Source organism: Oncorhynchus mykiss, chromosome 2 (assembly GCF_057628025.1).
Source record: "Oncorhynchus mykiss isolate SJ-2025 chromosome 2, ASM5762802v1, whole genome shotgun sequence".
Classification (NCBI taxonomy): Eukaryota; Metazoa; Chordata; class Actinopteri; order Salmoniformes; family Salmonidae; genus Oncorhynchus; species Oncorhynchus mykiss.
The window spans coordinates 51409667-51432267 of NC_143023.1; the positions used below are offsets into that span (position 1 = coordinate 51409667).

The 22601-nt window shown below is 42.9% G+C and overlaps 1 protein-coding gene across 4 annotated transcripts in view; it reads left to right on the forward strand.

Annotated features, from left to right (window-relative positions):
* Positions 1–22601, forward strand: part of LOC110491314 (lissencephaly-1 homolog B) — a 32632-nt gene that overhangs the window by 6216 nt on the left and 3815 nt on the right. For 2 of the 4 annotated variants that reach the window (XM_036950263.2, XM_021564680.3), the window contains exons 2-10: positions 5181–5304; positions 9221–9305; positions 9435–9509; positions 11343–11549; positions 13052–13220; positions 13482–13584; positions 14502–14730; positions 14843–14944; positions 15285–15441. In XM_036950263.2, the coding sequence (XP_036806158.2) occupies positions 5273–5304; positions 9221–9305; positions 9435–9509; positions 11343–11549; positions 13052–13220; positions 13482–13584; positions 14502–14730; positions 14843–14944; positions 15285–15441 (1159 nt within the window). In that variant the 5' untranslated portion in view covers positions 5181–5272. Of the gene's footprint in view, positions 1–5174; positions 5305–9220; positions 9306–9434; positions 9510–11342; positions 11550–13051; positions 13221–13481; positions 13585–14501; positions 14731–14842; positions 14945–15284; positions 15442–22601 lie in introns of all 4 variants that reach the window. The other 2 variants (XM_090201682.1, XM_036950266.2) reach the window with 1 other exon arrangement.

Genomic DNA, 22601 nt, shown 5'->3' on the forward strand with positions numbered 1-22601 from the left:
CTCTGTTAGTTTGGTGCGTTATGCCCAGGAATCCACAGGAAAAAGTGGTCATGACATATGCAGACAAAAATTCCAAATTATATCCATAATGTCCACAGAGAAATGTCAAACGTTTTTTTATAATCAATCCTCAGGGTGTTTTTCAAATATCTATTCCATAATATATCAACCGGGACAGTTGGCGTTTCACTAGGACCGGGAGTCGCAATGGCCGCCTTTCTCTTTTGCGTTCAACTCACTCTGAGAGCCCCCACCTATCCACCTACGCAATGTGGTCGTTCACGCTCATTCTTCAAAATAAAAGCCTAAAACTATGTCTAAAGGCTGTTGACACCTTAGGGAAACCATAGAAAAAGGAATCTGGTTGATATCCCATTGAGTGGCTGCTGCCAACACACTGACTCAACTCCAGCCACTTTAATAATGGGAAATGATGTAAAATATATCACTAGCCACTTTAAACAATGCTACCTAATATAATGTTACATACCCTACATTATTCATCTCATATGTATATACTGTACTCTATATCATCTACTGCATCTTTATGTAATACATGTATCACTAGCCACTATGCCACTTTGTTTACATACTCATCTCATATGTATATACTGCACTCAATACCATCTACTGTATCTTGCCTATGCCGCTCTGTACCATCACTCATTCATATATCTTTATGTACATATTCTTTATCCCCTTACACTTGTGTCTATAAGGTAGTAGTTTTGGAATTGTTAGCTAGATTACTTGTTGATTATTACTGCATCGTCGGAACTAGAAGCACAAGCATTTTGCTACACTCGCATTAACATCTGCTAACCATGTGTATGTGACAAATAAAATTTGATTTGATTTGAAATGGGCAATAGGGATGCATAACAACAGAGGTTTCAAAAACAGGGGCACTTCCTGATTGGATTTTCCTCAGGTTTTAGTCTGCAATATCAGTTCTGTTTAACTCAGACACAATTTTGACAGTTTTGGAAACTTTAGTGTTTTCTATCCTAATCTGTCAATTATATGCATATTCTATTATCTGGTCCTGAAAAATAGGCCGTTTACTTTGGGAACGTTATTTTTCCAAACATAAAAATAGTGCCCCCTAGCTTCAAGAAGTTAAGAGACACTGGAGCTTTAGATTCTTTCTCTAAAGAGTCTGATACTGGCAGTTGTGTAATGGTATGTGGTATGGGTTTAGTTCCATTCTCTTGTCCTTTACATGAAGTTACCCTAAAATGTGGTCTGGTAGAGGGTGATGTAGATGTTGGGGTTAGAACCCAGTTGCCAGTAGAGGGAGTCCATTGTTTAGGGTAATACCTGATGCCTTAACATTACCAAAATACACATCTGACTTTGTAGCCTTTGAGTTTGTTGGCAAGAAGGTTGATTTTACTTCTGTGGCAATCACCCTCCTCCCTCTCATTTTGTGTGGATTAAAGATGTTTTTCACTTTAGTAAATTGGAGAAGATAAAATATACCCTATCTTCTGACAGATTCTACTGAATATGGCCACCTTTCTTTGCTTATTTTTATTTAAATTGGCAAGTCCGTTAAGAATAAATTCTTATTTACAATGATGGCCTACCCCAGCCATCATTGTCCGGATGATGCTGGGCCAATTGTGCACCACCCTATGGGATTCCCAATCATGGCTGGTTGAGATTTTATTTATCGGACATTTGAGAAATTTACTGCTCATCCATATGCAATGGGTGCGTTCCCCAACTAGGGGGCCGCGTACCAAATCTGGTTTGCGGTAGATTTTATTTGGCACCAAGTTTTCTGAGCAAAACAAATATATATTTTATTTTGTTGGACATAAGACTATAAAATCACCAACAAATAAGCTCCAAGTGATTTTAATTTTGGAAATGTGTTCCAAAGTATTCCCACGCGTGGTGTATTAGGTACACCAGTCTAATACCAGGTCGGACCTCCCTTTGCGTCCAGAACAGACTGAATTGTTGGGGCATTGAAACGTTGCTCAATTGGTATCAAGGGACCCAATGTGTGGCAGGATAACATTCCCTACATCACATATGTGAACAATATATGTAGTCAAAAAACAATTGCATTTTGTCATAAGTTAACAAGCAATATGTGAAAACTGTTGTGGAAATCTGCAGCGCTCAGTCGACTACAAAACTCAAAATGCAATGCTCTCTAGAATGTTTGCTGGCTAGCTAGCTAGAACACGTAGCTACACACAATACCAAAGTCAATATCAGCATGTGAAGTAGTTAGCGAGTTGTAAAATCCCTGAAAAACTGCAGTATCAAATGAGGAGTTACATTCTCACCATATATGATCCATCTTCATAATCAACAGTAGCCTAGGCGCCTGTCGCGCGCCGTCTCAGCAGCAGGTGAGGCATGCCTGTAAGGCAGCGTTCAAGGAGTGAGAGTGGTTCTGAATCCCGGAACATTTGTCTGGCTACAATTTTATTTATCGACTTTGATTGGCCAAAAGCCGGCAATTACCGGTTAACGGAAACCCTGTGTGTTTTAAAACCAACCAATAACTCTCTGTCCACATATCACTCACTTTATACAAGATGTCACCCTCATTCGCATCTCACATAGTTTCCTAGCTCTCTCAACATGCAGGTGCCGGTCTTTTAACATACACATACAAGATGCAGTGTACACACTGACTAGATCCTATTGTACACTGACTCACCCTAGTTTTGCTATGTCTGGATTCACCTCATGACCCATTATGGCTTCTCGTAGCTTTTTAAGCTGAGAGAAGAGGGATTTGGTTTGGGAAATGTGTGACAAGACAGTGCTGTCTCTGCAGTTTTAAAGGCTGTTACTGTCTGACTGACTACCTGACCGGGGGCTTTAAGTGAATAGAGGTGGGTGGTGGTCCAGGCTCGTGGTGGTGGGGCAAACATTCAAATAATCAAATCTTGATGATGAGTTGGCTATTTGAATCAGCTGTGTAGTGCTAGGACACAAACCTGGCTAGTACACAGACACAATCAGATGGACAAAAGACAAACAACTGGCCAAGTCCTACTTTGAAATGATATGTCAACTTTTGTTGCACTGAAAGTTTGACTGGAAGGGATTGGACTGCAGTGAAAGTTATTCACACGTGTACACAGATTTACTTCCAGTGTGATAAGGGTAGTGCTCCATAGTATTTTGATTGACTCAACATTGAAAGAGTGATTCGTTTTATTGAAGGATCATGAAAGTCATGCCTGTTTCTCAAAAACATTGCAACTTTAACAGTTTGTTAACGTTATATTTAAACTTTCTTGTCCACAAAATACGTGTGAGTACACCCACTTATTACTCAACCCCACACACACACAAACACACCAGTCCTGGCAGAGCTGAGTTGGCTCTTGCAGGTGTCAGAGCTGGCATAGGCTTGGTGACAATGTCATATGTGAGAGGTCAGGCTAATTTGGTTAGCGGCCTATTTATGAGCTGGACAGTCAGTGCTGCCTTCCTGCCTGCCTTCTCACCTTTCCCTTGTCCCCTCCTTTCTCCACAGTCCCCTCTTGTAATAAGCCAGCCCACGACAGTTTGTTTCACAGAATGAATGACTTGATGGCATAGTTTATTCTCGTGGTTCGGTGTCTCAACATGAGACAACAGACAAACAAACCGAATTCCACCTGTGAATCCTTGTGGACCTTTATTTATTTATTTATTTTACCTTTATTTAACCAGGCAAGTCAGTTAAGAACAAATTCTTATTTTCAATGACGGCCTGGGAACAGTGGGTTAACTGCCTGTTCAGGGGCAGAACGACAGATTTGTACCTTGTCAGCTCGGGGGTTTGAACTCGCAACCTTCCGGTTACTAGTCCAACGCTCTAACCACTAGGCTACCCTGTTTCTGGTGTGTTGTGGTCTTTACTTAAACCCTGTCTCATTCTTTTTGTGGATCTGTCAGCTGGGAGAATGGACTGTCATTTCTCTTTGCTTATTTGAGCTGTTCTTGCCATAATATGGGCTTAGTCCTATTTGGTAAAATACCACATTCTGTATACCACCCCTACCCTGTCACAACATAACTGATTGGCTCAAATGGATTAATTAAGAAGGAAATAAATTCCACAAATTCACTTTTAATGAGTCACACCTGTTAATTGAAATGCATTCCAAGTGACTACCTCCATGAAGCTGGTTGAGAGAATGCCAAGTGTGTGCAAAGCTGTCTTCAAGACAAAGGCTACTTGAAGAATCTCCAATATTTTGATTTGTTGAACACTTTCTTGGTTACTACATGATTCCATGTGTTTATAGTTTTGATGTCTTCACTATTATTCTACAATTTAGAAAATATTGAACATTTTAAGAAAAACCTTTGAATGAGTAGGTGTGTCCGAACTTTTGACTGGTACTGTACATTTATTTACACCTGTCTGGAATTTGCCTTCGTGAGAAAGGTGCCCGTCAGCATTAAACCAACAGAATACAGACAAGTTCACATAGACCTCATACAGAATATACAAAATCGGAACAGTAAACTTAAAACATAACTCTGGCATCATTGTTTGGAACATCAAATCGCATTAGAATTGCAGTATCACATCGCAATAGAATCGTGATACATATCGTATTGGCACATACTGTAAGTATTGTGATAATATCATGAGGTCTGGCAATTCCCAGCGATACTCCTCAGTCCTGCATTGTCAGCTGTCTGGACGACTAGTCTCTGGCACACACACACGGATCCCACGCATACAAACATTTCTACAAAGAGGATGGCACCCCCACATAAACACTTGTAAGCATGTGTACACACACAGACAGACTCTTTGTGGTCTAGCCAATAAGCAGCTTAAAGCCACTGTCACCCCAGCTACTAGCAGTCTTATGGCTCAGGACGTACATGCTTTGCTGCAGAACCACAAATGGCTGTGTTGGTTTTGTTTCTGTTTATTAGTAGATTAGGCTACCCTATCAATATGCCGTACTATTAGCCTAAATATGTTCCACACCTGTCAGAGGCCAGAATGAGAGAAGTGAGCCTTGCCATTAGGCAGAATGGCAGATATCATTGTGTTTGTACCGCGTTGATTAGTAATCAAATTTTTCTGTCAATAACCGTAAACTAATTTAATTTTTCCTTCTTACTCTCCCTCCACCTCTTTGTTTTGCTCTCTCCCCTTATTCTCACCCTTGTATCCGCCCTTCTGTTTGGAGTACCAGTTGTAGTCTCTGAGGACTGAGCAGCTGACCTGAGGACCCCCCCTACACCCTCACCCCTAGTCCAGAGGGCGAGAGCAGCCACTACAGCCACCATGGTGCTGTCACAGAGACAACGAGATGAACTGTGAGTACACACACACACACACACGACACAGGGTTTGTACGGTCATAAATCCTGGATAAGTTATGGAAAATGACTTGTTTTCCAGGCTTGTTGGACATTGAGATATTAAAGACATGATCGATCAGACGCATAGTATATAAAGGAGTGAGATCTGTAGAAAGACAGTGTGGCTGTGGAATGTGCTGGGTGGAAGGGAGGAGATCACAGGATTGCTATAGGGGAAACAGATGGACATCTGTGGATTAGGTGGAGGGTTTGAGGTCAGGTCAGATCCCCTGAAGGGAGTAATAAGGGTTTAGTATCCTGTTACCCTCTTCCTGTGGAACCTTAAGATGTAAGGAGTGTCCAGAAGTCTCCAAAGTGGGGGGGGATATATATATATATATATAGACAGACAGACAGACAGACAGACAGACAGACAGACAGACAGACAGACAGACAGACAGACAGACAGACAGACAGACAGACAGACAGACAGACAGACAGACAGACAGACAGACAGACAGACAGACAGACAGACAGACAGACAGACAGACAGACAGACAGACAGACAGACCCACCCTTGCGAAAGTACGACCTTTTCTGCAAATCTACCAAGACCTGGCCGTCCCTCTAAACTTTCAGCTCATACAAGGAGAAGACTGATCAGAGATGCAGCCAAGAGGCCCATGATCACTCTGGATGAACTGCAGAGATCTACAGCTGAGGTGGGAGACTCTGTCCATAGGACAACAATCAGTCGTATATTGCACAAATCTGGCCTTTATGGAAGAGTGGCAAGAAGAAAGCCATTTCTTAAAGATATCCATAAAAAGTGTTGTTTAAAGTTTGCCACAAGCCACCTGGGGAGACACACCAAACATGTGGAAGAAGGTGCTCTGGTCAGATGAAACCAAAATTGAACTTTTTGGCAACAATGCAAAACGTTATGTTTGGCGTAAAAGCAACAGAGCTCATCACCCTGAACACCATCCCCACTGTCAAACATGGTGGTGGCAGCATCATGGTTTGGGCCTGCTTTTCTTCAGCAGGGACAGGGAAGATGGTTAAAATTGATGGGAAGATGGATGGAGCCAAATACAGGACCATTCTGGAAGAAAACCTGATGGAGTCTGCAAAAGACCTGAGACTGGGACGGAGATTTGTCTTCCAACAAGACAATGATCGAAAACATAAAGCAAAATCTACAATGGAATGGTTCAAAAATAAACATATCCAGGTGTTAGAATGGCCAAGTCAAAGTCCAGACCTGAATCCAATCGAGAATCTGTGGAAAGAACTGAAAACTGCTGTTCACAAATGCTCTCCATCCAACCTCACTGAGCTCGAGCTGTTTTGCAAGGAGGAATGGGAAAAAATTTCAGTCTCTCGATGTGCAAAACTGATAGAGACATACCCCAAGCGACTTACAGCTGTAATCGCAGCAAAAGGTGGCGCTACAAAGTATTAACTTAAGGGGGCTGAATAATTTTGCACGCCCAATTTTTCAGTTTTTGATTTGTTAAAAAAGTTTGAAATATCCAATAAATGTCGTTCCACTTCATGATTGTGTCCCACTTGTTGTTGATTCTTCACAAAAAAATACAGTTTTATATCTTTATGTTTGAAGCCTGAAATGTGGCAAAAGGTCGCAAAGTTCAAGGGGGCCGAATACTTTCGCAAGGCACTGTATATATCTCTATCTCTACTATTATTCTGATATTTCACATTCTTAAAATAAAGTGGTGAACCTAACTGACCTAAAACGGACTAGGATTAAATGTCAGGAATAGTGAAAAACTGAGTTTAAATGTATTTGGCTACGGTATATGTAAACTTCCGACTTCAACTGTATATTCCCGTTAATTCCCACGGAAAGTTTCCACCTTCTGAATATTCCCCAAAATGTGGAACGAGTCAAGGGGTCTGAATACTTTCAGAATGCGATGTTTTTGACAGTGTCTTAAACATGCTCATTCTGATACTATAAAGAAATCAAACTGTTACTTGCATGTGACTCTGATGGAGGATTTTATAAAGTGATGCTCCTTTTCCTGTCTGTCAATTACAAGATGTTACAAGATCTCTTCTTGTCCAATTTGACAACTGAAAGTACTGCCACTCATCAGACTGTCAATTTAGTCTTGCCTATAGGCTAACTCTCATTATGTGTGAAATTCTTTTTTGAATAGTTTAGGTGTAGTATTCCTGGGCTGTGCAGGCTGACTGGCATCGTTTTGTTTCCCCTTGGTCATCAACTTGGATAAAGTCAAGGATATGTTTTGCATTATTCTAAAGGCTTACTGCAACACGTAGCATGTTTTCCTTTCCCTTACAATAAATGTAATTTAGTCATAGCATTATAGTAAACAAAACAGCCCCGTATCAACTTATTTTTACAAAGTAAAGCGTAACAGAGAATGCATCAACCCCCAAGTCGGTTGTGATATTAAGATGAGCGCCAACGATAAATCCGCATCATTACATGGTTGTTCTAAATTATATCAACCTCTTCACCCTGTACAATTCAGTTAGGCCTCATTTTAAATTTGATTGTGAAGTAACGTGCACAATTATCGGCCATTCGTCATCCATTTAGTGGGCTGGCATCATTTGCTTTCTTTCGCTCGGATAGAGTCAAGGATAAGTTTTGCATTATTCTAAAAGCCTACTGAAACACCTATCATGTGTTAGTTTCCCTTTACAATCAATTTGATTAGCAATAACGTTATAGTAAGTAAAAGTCCCGTCAGTTTAATTTTACAAAGTAAAATGTATATTAAAATTATATCAAACCACAAGGCGTACGGTCAAATTATTTGCTATAAACATAAGTGACAAAGCTGATGAATATGTGAATCATTACAGTATAGTCTTTCTGAATTAAGTCAACCTCGTATCAGTTAGTCCTAATTTTAAATTAAATTGTAAATTAAGTGCACAATTTTCACCCATTCATCCATGTGTCCATTCAGTGAGGTGAGGGCGAGGGAGACTCATTAGCGCCGGGCTGTGTACCAACGTCCTACAGCACGTTGTCTTGGCGGGTTAAGTTGGCAATAGGTCTCAGGTGAAGAAAAACGGTAAAGTTCAAAATACTTTTCTGTTTGTGATTTCAAAATTCTGACATGAGCTATGTAAAATATTTTTTTACATTTACAAAATCAAATGTCAGTGGCCGTTGGCCTTTGGCGGTTCTAGTGTTAAAGAAAGATTTTTAAGCCTTGAGACAATTGAGACATGGATTGTGTATGTGTGCCATTCAGAGGGTGGATGGGCAATACTACAGATTTAAGTGCCTTTGAACGGGGAATGGTTGTAAGTTCCAGGCGCTTCTTGGTTTTAGTTGTGTGTCTCTGTAGTGTAGTACAGTCCAGTAGCTCTGCAGACAGGAAACAGCCTGTAGAAACACACTGCTCTCTGATGGCACACTGGGCCAAAGGTTGACCTCATAGACACAAACCACATTCTCTCTGAAAGTGTGCCCAGCCGCACACATACTTGAACACACTCACTCACACAGGTTACACTGATCCAGCAGCCACTTGAGGAGTGCTGATGTCCTGCTGCTCATAAAACATTTAGCCCACATCAGAGAACGGAACCATGCTGCCACTTTATGCTTCTTCTGAGTGTTCCATCCCTCCAGCAGTCGTCATGTTTCCATGACCACCAGAAACACTGGCTGTGATTCATTCTTCGGCATTGTTTTCCTAGAGGAAACATTTCACTGGACACACACACACTTTTCTGATACAGTATTTAAGGAGTTATGGGAGCTACCTGCAGTCACAACACTGACTGAATGAAACATGCTGGGTTAAAACTGGATTTTGAGATTGTCACATACCCTGCATGATTATGAAGACAACCTTGGAATATAATGTGCATATTGACGGTTGTGTTTTGTGCTCTTTATTCTCTCTCTCTTTCTCAGAAACCGAGCGATAGGAGACTACCTCCGCTCAAACGGCTATGAAGAAACCTATTCCACCTTCAAGAAAGAGGCGGAGTTAGATATGGTAAGCAAACGAATGCACACTAACTTGCCCCAAAACTGCCACACTAACCTATTCTTTGATTTCCTTGCAATTATTTGAAACCTAGAAATCACGCTCTCATTTTTCAATTTCTGTCTCCTACTCCCACAGAATGAGGAGCTAGATAAGAAGTACGCTGGTCTTTTGGAGAAGAAATGGACCTCTGTCATCAGATTACAGAAGAAGGTGAGTTGACGTCACTTTTATGGTGTTATGGTATTTTGTGTGTGTGTTTTGATTTTCCATCCCATATTGGAATTGCAGATGGTTTTTAAGCTCTGATGCACTTTGCACCATTTTAAGTTACCACAAAATAACTTTTTTTTTTTATGTGTTTACTATATTATACACTGCTCAAAAAAATAAAGGGAACACTTAAACAACACAATGTAACTCCAAGTCAATCACACTTCTGTGAAATCAAACTGTCCACTTAGGAAGCAACACTGATTGACAATAAATTTCACATGCTGTTGTGCAAATGGAATAGACAACAGGTGGAAATTATAGGCAATTAGCAAGACACCCCCAATAAAGGAGTGGTTCTGCAGGTGGGGACCACAGACCCCTTCTCAGTTCCTATGCTTCCTGGCTGATGTTTTGGTCACTTTTGAATGCTGGCGGTGCTTTCACTCTAGTGGTAGCATGAGACTGAGTCTACAACCCACACAAGTGGCTCAGGTAGTGCAGCTCATCCAAGATGGCACATCAATGCGAGCTGTGGCAAGAAGGTTTGCTGTGTCTGTCAGCGTAGTGTCCAGAGCATGGAGGCGCTACCAGGAGACAGGCCAGTACATCAGGAGACGTGGAGGAGGCCGTAGGAGGGCAACAACCCAGCAGCAGGACCGCTACCTCCGCTTTTGTGCAAGGAGGAGCAGGAGGGGCACTGCCAGAGCCCTGCTAAATGACCTCCAGCCGGCCACAAATGTGCATGTGTCTGCTCAAACGGTCAGAAACATACTCCATGAGGGTGGTATGAGTGCCTGACGTCCACAGGTGGGGGTTGTGCTTTCCAGCCCAACACCGTGCAGGACGTTTTTCACTTGCCAGAGAACACCAAGATTGGCAAATTCGCCACTGGCGCCCTGTGCTCTTCACAGATGAAAGCAGGTTCACAATGAGCACGTGACAGTCTGGAGACGCCGTGGAGAACGTTCTGCTGCTTGCAACATCCTCCAGCATGACCGGTTTGGCACTGGGTCAGTCACGGTGTGGGGTGGCATTTCTTTGAGGGGCCGCACAGCCCTCCATGTGCTCGCCAGAGGTAGCCTGACTGCCATTAGGTACCGAGATGAGATCCTCAGACCCCTTGTGAGACCATATGCTGGTGCGGTTGGCCCTGGGTTCCTCCTAATGCAAGACAATGCTAGACCTCATGTGGCTGGAGTGTGTCAGCAGTTCCTGCAAGAGGAAGGCATTGACGCTAAGAACTGGTCCACCCGTTCCCCAGACCTGAATCCAATTGAGGAGATCCCTCAGGAGACCATCCGCCACCTCATCAGGAGCATGCCCAAGCGTTGTAGTGAGGTCATACAGGCATGTGGAGGCCACACACACACTACTGAGCCTCATTTTGACTTGTTTTAAGGACATTACATCAAAGTTGGATCAGCCTGTAGTGTGGTTTTCCACTTTAATTTTGAGTGTGACTCCAAATCCTGACCTCCATAGGTTGATAAATTTGATTTCCATTGATGATTTGTGTGACTTTGATGTCAGCAGATTCAACTATGTAAAGAAAAAAGTATTTAATAAGAATATTTCATTCAGATTTAGGATGTGTTATTTTAGTGTTCCCTTTATTTTTTTGACCAGTGTAGGATGCTTTCTTGGCCAGGGCTCACTTGTACAATAGATGTAATTCTCAGTGTGACCTCTGGTTAAAAAATCAATAAAAACGTGTGTGGAGTATGAGTGAAATAAACAGAGAACTGAACTATCACGTCTACTACTCTCTCGTCATCTTTTCCACACCTTTATGTTCACTCTCCTACCTTCTCCCATCCCTCTCTCCCCCAGGTGATGGAGCTGGAGTCTAAGCTGAACGAGGCCAAGGAGGAGATGACTCTAGGGGGTCCTGTGGCCCAGAAGAGGGATCCTAAGGAGTGGATCCCCCGTCCCCCAGAGAGATACGCCCTAAGCGGCCACCGCTCCCCCGTCACACGGGTCATCTTCCACCCGGTCTTCTCTGTCATGGTCACTGCTTCTGAGGACGCCACCATCAAGGTCTGTATGTGTCAATCATTTTATAAGAGCTTGGTGTACCAGGGAGCCATAGCTCTATGTAAGATACAAGTTTATTTTATCTAGCACATATATACAGTTGCAGCCAAATATATTGGCACCCTTGCACTTTTCTTCAGTAATTCCCTATTTCTTCTAAAATAAATTGTAATTTAAATAATTGCTCTCCACACCTTGTTGGGTTTTCAACATTGCAGAACCAAATAGAATGTTGTAAAGGTAAGTTTACAAATTTAATTTAGAAAATAAAGACAGGCACCCTAAATCTGGGGGAAATGTTCTGTGACCCAATAAAACAACATGTTAGCTCTTAGGTAGTACAGCACTGTGTTTACTGACGACTAAATTAATCATTCAATGAAAAGAACGCCCTCCTACAATCAAACATGGAGGTTTGATAATGCTGTGGGGCTGCTTTTGCCACCTCTCATACTGGAGGCCTTGAACGTGCACAGGGAATCATAGAACGAGATTATCAGATCTTTTGGAGTCCAATATTCAACCCAGTGTCCAAAAACTGGGTCTCTATTGGAGGTTGTGGGTGTTCCAGCAGGACATAGACCCCAGACACACATCACAAATCACCCAAGAATGGTTTAAGAAGAAACACTGGATTGTTCTGGAGTGGCCAACCAAGAGTCCAGCTCTGAATCACATCCAAAAACCTATGGCGAGATCGGAAAACAGCAGTTGGTGGAGGGCACCCCTCAAACAGTGAAGAATTAGTGCAGTATGCTGCTGAAGAGTGGGCCAAATTGCCAGTAGAAATGTGCAGCAAGCTCATTGAAGGCTACAGGAAGCGTTTGCCTGCACTTATCTTGCCCAAAGGCTGTGAAACCAGGTACTAGCTCTGGGGTGCCAATAACCTTGTTCAAGCCATTTGTGTTCATTTTTTAAATTAAATTTGCAAACTTACGTTTTATAAAACATTTATTTGTTCTGCAATATTGAAAATCCATTACAAGGTGTGGAGACTATTTATTATTTTCAGTTTCAACTTATTTGTAGAGAATCGTCTAAGGAAAGTGCAAGGGTGGCAATATATTTGTCCGCAACTGTATGTCAGTGACTGTCACATTAGATATCTCTGCAGCTGCTATAGCTGCTATTCCTCCCCTTCATCTTCTCGATATCCTCTCTTCTACTCTCTCTCCTCTTCCTCTCTCCTTTTCACTCGCTCCCTTCTTCCCTCCGCTCTTGTTCTTCTCATGCTCTCTCTCCTTATCTTTCCTCTTTATCACTGTCGAGATGGGGTGATGCTCTGGTAACCGGGACTACGCTGGCAGAGCATGGAGCACTGCACCCTGGGATGCATGTGAATCTCATCCTGCTCTCAACTTCTTCCTCTTTGCTTTGTGCTCTCTTTTTCTCTTTTATTTCTCTTGTAACACTCACTCTTATGCATTGACCCAGAAGAAGTTTATTGCCCTGTCATGTTGAAAAATGTTTCAACTGACTATGCGTTTGTGTGTCTCTCGCTCTAGGTGTGGGACTATGAGGCAGGGGACTTTGAGCGGACACTGAAGGGTCATACAGACTCTGTCCAGGACATCTCCTTTGACCAGACGGGCAAGCTGCTGGCCTCCTGCTCTGCAGACATGACCATCAAGCTGTGGGACTTCCAGGGCTTTGAGTGCATCCGCACCATGCACGGTGAGGGTCTGGGTGGGTGTCTGTTGTGTTCCTCCAAGTGGTACAACGGCAAACAAGCACTATTACCCAATGTGCACCTACCGGACACTGTTAGTGTACTTACGTGGTTACTTCAACAGTGTACTTATGTGATAGAAATAGAATGATTCTATCTTTGGTTACTACAATGTGATTACTGTGGTGTACTAGGTATTGTAAAGTCATATTTTTTTTGTATTAGCCTTACTGATGTCACTTTCCTGTTTCCTGTGTCTGTTTCAGGTCATGACCACAACGTGTCTTCTGTAGCCATCATGCCCAATGGAGACCACATAGTCTCTGCCTCCAGAGACAAGACCATCAAGATGTGGGAGGTGGCCACTGGGTGAGACACACACACTTATCAGGTGCTGAAATACTGTATCTCTTGTTATATTAGTCCAGTGAAGAGATGTTCCAATGCATACACAGACTGACACATTCTGGTGTCCAGTATTGCGGTTTTGCTGGAGAGGTTTGTGTTTGTCTAGCTACGCTACATATCCAAAAGTATGTGGACACCTGTTGAAAATCTCAATCCAAAATCAGTTGCTTCAATGGAGTTGTCAGGGCTTTGTCCAGGCCAATCAAGTTCTTCCACACCGATCTCTACAAACATTTCTGTATGGACCTTGCTTTATGCACGGGGGCATTGTCATGCTGAAACAGGAAAGGGCCTTCCTCAAATTGTTGCCACAAAGTTGGAAGCACAGAATTGCGTATGCTGTAGTGTTAAGGTTTCCCTTCACTGGAACTAAGGGGCTTAGCCCGAACCATGAAAAACAGCCCCAGACCATTATTCCTCCTCCACCAAACTTAACAGTTGGCACTATGCATTGGGCCAGGTAGCGTTCTCCTGGTATCCGCCATACCCAGATTCGACTGCCACATGGTGAAGCATGATTCATCACTCCAGAGAACTTGTTCCCACTGTTCCAGAGTCCATTGGCGACAAGCTTTGCACCACTCCAGCCGACACTTGGCATTGCACATGGTGATCTTACAGTAGGTTTGTGTGCGTGCGGCTGCTCGGCCATGGAAACCAATTTCATGATGCTCCTGACGAACAGTTCTAGTGCTGAAGTTGCTTTCAGCGGCAGTTTGGAACTCTGTAGTAAGTGTTACAACTGAGGACGGACGATTTTCCTCGATTTACACACCTCTCAGCAACGGGTGTGGCTGAAATAATAGCCGAAACCACTAATTTGAAGTATGTCCACATACTTTTGTGTGTAACTTGGTCGAGTCGGTTTCTTTCTCTAGGTATTGTGTGAAGACATTCACAGGCCACAGAGAATGGGTGAGGATGGTCCGGCCCAACCAGGATGGTTCTCTTATCGCCAGCTGTTCCAACGACCAGACGGTGCGTGTGTGGGTGGCCACCTCCAAGGAGTGTAAGGCTGAGCTGCGGGAGCACGAACACGTGGTGGAGTGTATTGCCTGGGCCCCCGATACTGCTCACCCCACTATCCTGGAGGCTACTGGCTCAGAGGTGAGGAGAACCTCTATACTATGTGAGGTATTTTGAAATGATGACACGTGTTTCGGCAATACAACTTGTTTTTTGTTCATGCTTATAAGCATCTTTTCTTTACTCTCTGTAGAGTAAGAAGAGTGGGAAGCCCGGCCCATTCCTTCTCTCTGGCTCTAGAGATAAGACCATCAAGATGTGGGACATCAGCACTGGCATGTGCCTTATGACTCTGGTGAGTGTGTGTGTGCACCTTTTACTATACTTGTGAGCACCAGAAGTCCTCAAGAATAGTAAACCAACACAGTTAGAGAAGTGAGGACATTTTGCTGGTCCTCATTTGTAAAAAGGCTATTTTGGGGTTAAAGTTAGGGGAAATAGGATTTTGTTCGTTACCTTCCCCTCAGGCAGCACGATTGGTCATGATAACTGCGTATGTGAGGATGTCCAAAGCGGGTTTTGTTTCTCAGGTTGGTTGTGTGTGTTCTCCCTCTAGGTGGGTCATGATAACTGGGTATGTAAGGATGTCCAAAGCGGGTTTTGTTTCTCAGGTTGGTTGTGTGTTCTCCCTCTAGGTGGGTCATGATAACTGGGTGCGTGGTGTGTTGGTGCACCCTGGAGGCAGGTTCATAGTGAGCTGTGCTGATGATAAGACTCTGAGGATCTGGGACTACAAGAACAAGCGCTGCATGAAGACCCTCTGTGCCCACGAACACTTTGTTACCTCTCTGGGTAAGACTGTCTGTGTGTGCATTCCCTTAAATATTGTAGTACTAGTCAAAACCACCTGTTTGTGTGTGCGTAATCTCCAACACTTCCACCAGTTCCACAGTTCTACCTCCACCCAGTCCATCATCAGGGTTCGTACGGTCATAAAAATTCTGGGAAAGTCATGGAATTTTTTTATGGTTTCCAGGCTTAGAAAAGTTGGGGAAAATTATAAAATCCTAAACGTTTTGGAAAAGTAATTAACATACATTGCTAAATTTTCATGTCATTTATTTAGACACAGTTTAAATCTATATTTTTATCAATCAAATAAAAATCAACATCAGCGAGGATCGGAATTACACTTTACCACATCTGTGTTTGCGCGCGTCACCTGCATGTGTGAGAGACGAGTGGGCCGTTGCTCATGTGAATCGAAATAATAATTTGTGAATTGCGAATCATAGTTTCTGGAAAAAACGATTAATGTTGTCTTCTGGATTCTGTGGCTTCAACTTGTTTTGTAGATACTTCCAGTTGATTTGGGCATCCAATGAATGGGACATTGCCCCGCTTTACCGTTTCCAGGTTGTTAAAGCCTGAATTCAAAATTCATTACATTGAGATTTTGTCACTGATCTACACCCAATACCCGTAATGTCAAAGTGGAATTTTGTTTGTGGAACATTTTAGAAATTAATAAAAAATGTAAAGCTGAAATGTCTTTAGTCAGTAAGTATTCAACCCCTTTGTTATGGCAAGCCTAAAGTTCAGGTGTAAAATGTGCTTAACAAATTGCATAATAAGTTGCATGGACTCATTCCGTGTTCAATAATAGTGGTTAACATGATTTTTGAATGACTGCCCCATCTCTGTACCCCATATGTACAATTATCTGTAAGGTCCCTCAATCGAGTAGTGAATTTCAAGCACAGATTCAACCATGAAGACCAGGGAGGTTTTTCAATGCCTTGTGAAAAAGGGCACTGATTGGTAGATGTGTAAAAATACAATAAAGCAGATGCTGAATATCCCTTTGAGCATGGTGAAGTTATTCATTAATTTCACCTTGAGGCCAATGGTGATTTTAAAACAGAGTTTAATGGTTGTGATAGGACAACTGAGGGTGGATCAACAACATTGTAGTTACTCCACAATACTAGCCTAAATCACTGAGTGAAAAGGAAGCCTGTACCGAATAAAAATCTATATTCCAAAACATTCCTCATGTATGCAACAAGGCGCTTTGACGTGTACGATCACATATTTGTGATCATTGTTGAGTGTTCCCTGCCATTCTGAAAAGCATCTAAACAATGTTTTGTACTGATTGGAAATAAAGGTCTTTACAGCAAAACACAAATGAGCAAGCTTATAGCTCGACTTGTTTACAATGTAACACATCTCTGGTGAGCACAAGGGAGAAATGTAATATTGTTTAGAAAAGAGATGCGTGTCAGCTAGGCTAACAGCAGATACATTCTTTATGATGGCAGCCATTTTAAGTTTGACAAGCAAAAACTCCCTAACCCCAGAATGCCATTCACTATAAAATGCAAATAAGTCAAAAATGGCTGTGCCCATTGCCTTAAAAATATGAACTTAGTTTGGCCACTTTTCAGCATATTCCAAATCTTCGATGTACATGTTAGTGTATACAAAACCGGAACACGTGAATTGACGAGTCGTTTACCATTTTTGACAAATCACAAAACAAATAAAATGTTATGGCCTCGCAGATCATCATGCTAAATACAAGCCTACTGCCTAGCCTAACCGTAGCGCGAAAGCTAACCGGGATAAAAACTTTTTTTTTTTGGTTGGGGGGGGGGGGGGGGGGTTCATTTAAATTGTGGGGGGTTTTCAATTCCATGGGGGGTGGAAATGGGGAAGGTATGATTTTAAGGCAATATATCAATAAATGGGGGACAAACAGGAAGTTTATATGCCAAATTAAAGTAAAACCCCTGGTAAGGGGGGTCTGATCTGGCATAGTTAAAATCTCATGCCACATTCAAAGGAACTGGGAAATTTCCGACTTCAGTGCGTCCAAGACAACTGGGAACTCGGAAAAAAACGAGACTGGGAAAATCGTTATGAATGGTAATCCAACTCAGAATTCCACCCTGAGCTCAGGCCTCTTTCTACAGCTCCAAATTGAAGATCACTGACATCATGATTTGACTTTGTTTATTTCCGAATTCCCAGTTGTCTTGAAAGCACCATAAGTCGGTCGCGTGAACAATCCCTTGTTGTAACATCTTTGGTCTGACAGACACTTACGTGACAACCAGAATGTATTGTATGATGTCAACAAACATGACGCCCCACATAGCTGGCAAATAGCTTAGCATTTGCTCATCATAATCAGTAGAACTTTAAAAAGTATTTTACATACAGTGCCTTGCGAAGGTATTCGGCCCCCTTGAACTTTGCGACCTTTTGCCACGTTTCAGGCTTCAAACATAAAGATATAAAACTGTATTTTTTTGTGAAGAATCAACAACAAGTGGGACACAATCATGAAGTGGAACGACATTTATTGGATATTTCAAACTTTTTTAACAAATCAAAAACTGAAAAATTGGGCGTGCAAAATTATTCAGCCCCTTTACTTTCAGTGCAGCAATCTCTCTCCAGAAGTTCAGTGAGGATCTCTGAATGATCCAATGTTGACCTAAATGACTAATGATGATAAATACAATCCACCTGTGTGTAATCAAGTCTCCGTATAAATGCACCTGCACTGTGATAGTCTCAGAGGTCTGTTAAAAGCGCAGAGAGCATCATGAAGAACAAGGAACACACCAGGCAGGTCCGAGATACTGTTGTGAAGAAGTTTAATGCCGGATTTGGATACAAAAAGATTTTCCAAGCTTTAAACATCCCAAGGAGCACTGTGCAAGCGATAATATTGAAATGGAAGGAGTAACAGACTACTGCAAATCTACCAAGACCTGGCCGTCCCTCTAAACTTTCAGCTCATACAAGGAGAAGACTGATCAGAGATGCAGCCAAGAGGCTCATGATCACTCTGGATGAACTGCAGAGATCTACAGCTGAGGTGGGAGACTCTGTCCATAGGACAACAATCAGTCGTATATTGCACAAATCTGGCCTTTATGGAAGAGTGGCAAGAAGAAAGCCATTTCTTAAAGATATCCATAAAAAATGTTGTTTAAAGTTTGCCACAAGCCACCTGGGGAGACACACCAAACATGTGGAAGAAGGTGCTCTGGTCAGATGAAACCAAAATTGAACTTTTTGGCAACAATGCAAAACGTTATGTTTGGCGTAAAAGCAACACAGCTGAACACACCATCCCCACTGTCAAACATGGTGGTGGCAGCATCATGGTTTGGGCCTGCTTTTCTTCAGCAGGGACAGGGAAGATGGTTAAAATTGATGGGAAGATGGATGGAGCCAAATACAGGACCATTCTGGAAGAAAACCTGATGGAGTCTGCAAAAGACCTGAGACTGGGACGGAGATTTGTCTTCCAACAAGACAATGATCCAAAACATAAAGCAAAATCTACAATGGAATGGTTCAAAAATAAACAGGTGTTAGAATGGCCAAGTCAAAGTCCAGACCTGAATCCAATCGAGAATCTGTGGAAAGAACTGAAAACTGCTGTTCACAAATGCTCTCCATCCAACCTCACTGAGCTCGAGCTGTTTTGCAAGGAGGAATGGGAAAAAATTTCAGTCTCTCGATGTGCAAAACTGATAGAGACATACCCCAAGCGACTTACAGCTGTAATCGCAGCAAAAGGTGGCGCTACAAAGTATTACCTTAAGGGGGCTGAATAATTTTGCACACCCAATTTTTCAGTTTTTGATTTGTTAAAAAAGTTTGAAATATCCAATAAATGTCGTTCCACTTCATGATTGTGTCCCACTTGTTGTTGATTCTTCACAAAAAAAGACAGTTTTATATCTTTATGTTTGAAGCCTGAAATGTGGCAAAAGGTCGCAAAGTTCAAGGGGGCCGAACACTTTCGCAAGGCACTGTATGTGTCCATTACAGTCTATGCAAGAATTGGAATGCATGACTTGTCACCAGTACTTGAAAATGTGAATAAAACCGTAAATACATTATGCTCCATACATATGGTATGCTACACTAGAAACAACAAATTGATATACAGAAAATAAGCAACTTCCTTTTTGATAGGAACGCACACATTTGTAAGGAAAACAACAAAGAAGACCATGCGGGCGCCAGCCATAAAATGTGCTGGGGGAAAAAGTTTGCACGGCCTGTTCTGATTAGAGATGCGCAATGTCTTCATACATGATCTGGGGAAACACTAGGGAAGTGCTTTGGCTCTCATTGAAGAAAGAAGTTTGTCCGGCTCAGTAAAGCCTCAAACATAAATTGTCCACAACAGTGAAATGCTTCTCATGTGAATTAATGGGGTGGAACACACCTCAATTCAAACTGTTAGAAAATAATTTTAAATTGACAAGTTGAACAGCCTAAAGATAATTAGCAGGCAATGTGCCTTGGTTTGAGGGCAATGCGGTTTATAACTGTCCTGGCACCATCCCTACGGTGAAGCATGGTGGTGGAAGCATCATGTTGTGGGGATGTCTTTCAGCTGCAGGGACTGGGAGACTCGTCAGGATCGAGGGAAAGATGAGTAAAGTACAGAGATCCTTGATGAAAACCTGCTCCAGAGCGTTCAGGACCTCAGACTGGGGCGAAGGTTCACCTTCCAACAGGACAGCGATCCTGAGCACACAGCCAATACACTGCAGGAGTGGCTTCGGGACAAGTCTCTGAATGTCCTTGAGTGGCCCAGCCAGAGCCCGGACTTGAACCCGATTGAACATCTCTGGAGAGACCTGAAAATAGCTGTGCAGCGACGCTCCCCACCAACCTGACAGAGCTTGAGAGGACTTGCAGAGAAGAATGGGAGAAATTCCCCAAATACAGGTGTGCCAAGCTTGTAGCGTCATACCCAAGAAGACTTGAGGCTGTAATCGCTGCCAAAGGTGCTTCAACAAAGTACTGAGTTAAAAGGTCTGAATACTTATGTAAATGTTATGTTTTATTTAATAGTTTTTTTTGCTGACATTTCTAAACCTGTTTTTGCTTTGTCATTAAGGGGTATTGTGTCCTGGGGGGGGGGACAATGTAATCAATTTTACAATAAGGCTGTAGCGTAACAAAATGTGGAAAAAGTGAAGTCGTCCGAATACTTTCCGAATGCACTGTTTCTATTTCATTTTCAATGAATATGGAAAAATGTCTAAATGTTTTCACTTTGTCATTACGGGGTATTGTGTGTAGATAGGTGAAAAAAATTATTAGATATAACTAAAATATGTACGCAACATGGAACAATTTCAAAGATTTTACCAAGTTACAGTTCATATAAAGAAATCACTCAATTGAAATACACTGCTCAAAAACATATTTATTCTTTACATAGTTGAATGTGCTGACAACAAAATCACACACAAATTATCAATGGAAATCAAATTTATCAACCCATGGAGGTCTGTATTTGGAGTCACGCTCAAAATTAAAGTGGAAAACCACACTACAGGCTGATCCAACTTTGATGTAATGTCCTTTAAAACAAGTCAAAATGAGGCTCAGTAGTGTGTGTGTGTGTGGCCTCCACGTGCCTGTATGACCTCCCTACAACGCCTGGACATGCTCCTGATGAGGTGGCGGATGGTCTCCTGAGAGATCTCCTCCCAGACCTGGACTAAAGCATCTGCCAACTCCTGGACAGTCTGGTGCAACGCCACGTTGGTGGATGGAGCGAGACATGATATCCCAGATGTGCTCAATTGGTTTCAGGTCTGGGGAACGGGCGGGCCAGTCCATAGCATCAATGCCTTCCTCTTGCAGGAACTGCTGACATACTCCAGCCACATGAGGTCTAGCATTGTCTTGCATTAGGAGGAACCCAGGGCCAACCACACCAGCATATGGTCTCACAAGGGGTCTGAGGATCTCATCTCGGTACCTAATGGCAGTCAGGCTACCTCTGGCGAGCACATAGAGGGCTGTGCGGCCCCCCCAAAGAAATACCACCCCACACCGTGACTGACCCACTGCCAAACCGGTCATGCTGGAGGATGTTGCAGGCAGCAGAACGTTCTCCACGGCGTCTCCAGACTGTCACGTCTGTCACGTGCTCAGTGTGAACCTGCTTTCATCTGTGAAGAGCACAGGGTGCCAGTGGCGAATTTTCCAATCTTGGAATGAAAAACGTCCTGCACGGTGTTGGGCTGTAAGCACAACCCCCACCTGTGGACGTCGGGCCCTCATACCACCCTCATGGAGTCTGTTTCTGACCGTTTGAGCAGACACATGCACATTTGTGGCCTGCTGGAGGTCATTTTGCAGGGCTCTGGCAGTGCTCCTCCTTGCACAAAGGCGGAGGGAGCGGTCCTGCTGCTGGGTTGTTGCCCTCCTACCGCCTCCTCCACGTCTCCTGATGTACTGGCCTGTCTCCTGGTAGCGCCTCCATGCTCTGGACACTACGCTGACAGACACAGCAAACCTTCTTGCCACTCCTCGCATTGATGTGCCATCCTGGATGAGCTGCACTACCTGAGCCACTTGTGTGGGTTGTAGACTCCGTCTCATGCTACCACTAGAGTGAAAGCACCGCCAGCATTCAAAAGTGACCAAAACATCAGCCAGGAAGCATAGGAACTGAGAAGTGGTCTGTGGTCCCCACCTGCAGAACCACTCCTTTATTGGGGGGTGTCTTGCTAAATGCCTATAATTTCCACCTGTTGTCTATTCCATTTGCACAACAGCATGTGAAATTAATTGTCAATCAGTGTTGCTTCCTAAGTGGACTGTTTGATTTCACAGAAGTGTGATTGACTTGGAGTTACATTGTGTTGTTTAAGTGTTCCCTTTATTTTTTTGGGAATGTGTTTTTCACCACAAAAGGGCTTCATTACAGACCGAAGTACTCCTCAGTTTCATCAGCTGTCTGGTTGACTGGTCTCAGATGATCCACCAGGTGAAGAAGCAGGATGTGGAGGTCCTGGACTGGTGTTGTTGCACGTGGTCTGCAGTTCTGTGGCCGGTTGGACGTACTACCAAATTCTCTAAAACAATGTTGGAGGCGCCTGATGGTAGAGAAATTAACATTAAATGCTCTGGCAACAGTTCTGGTCGATATTCCTGCAGTCAGCATTCCAATT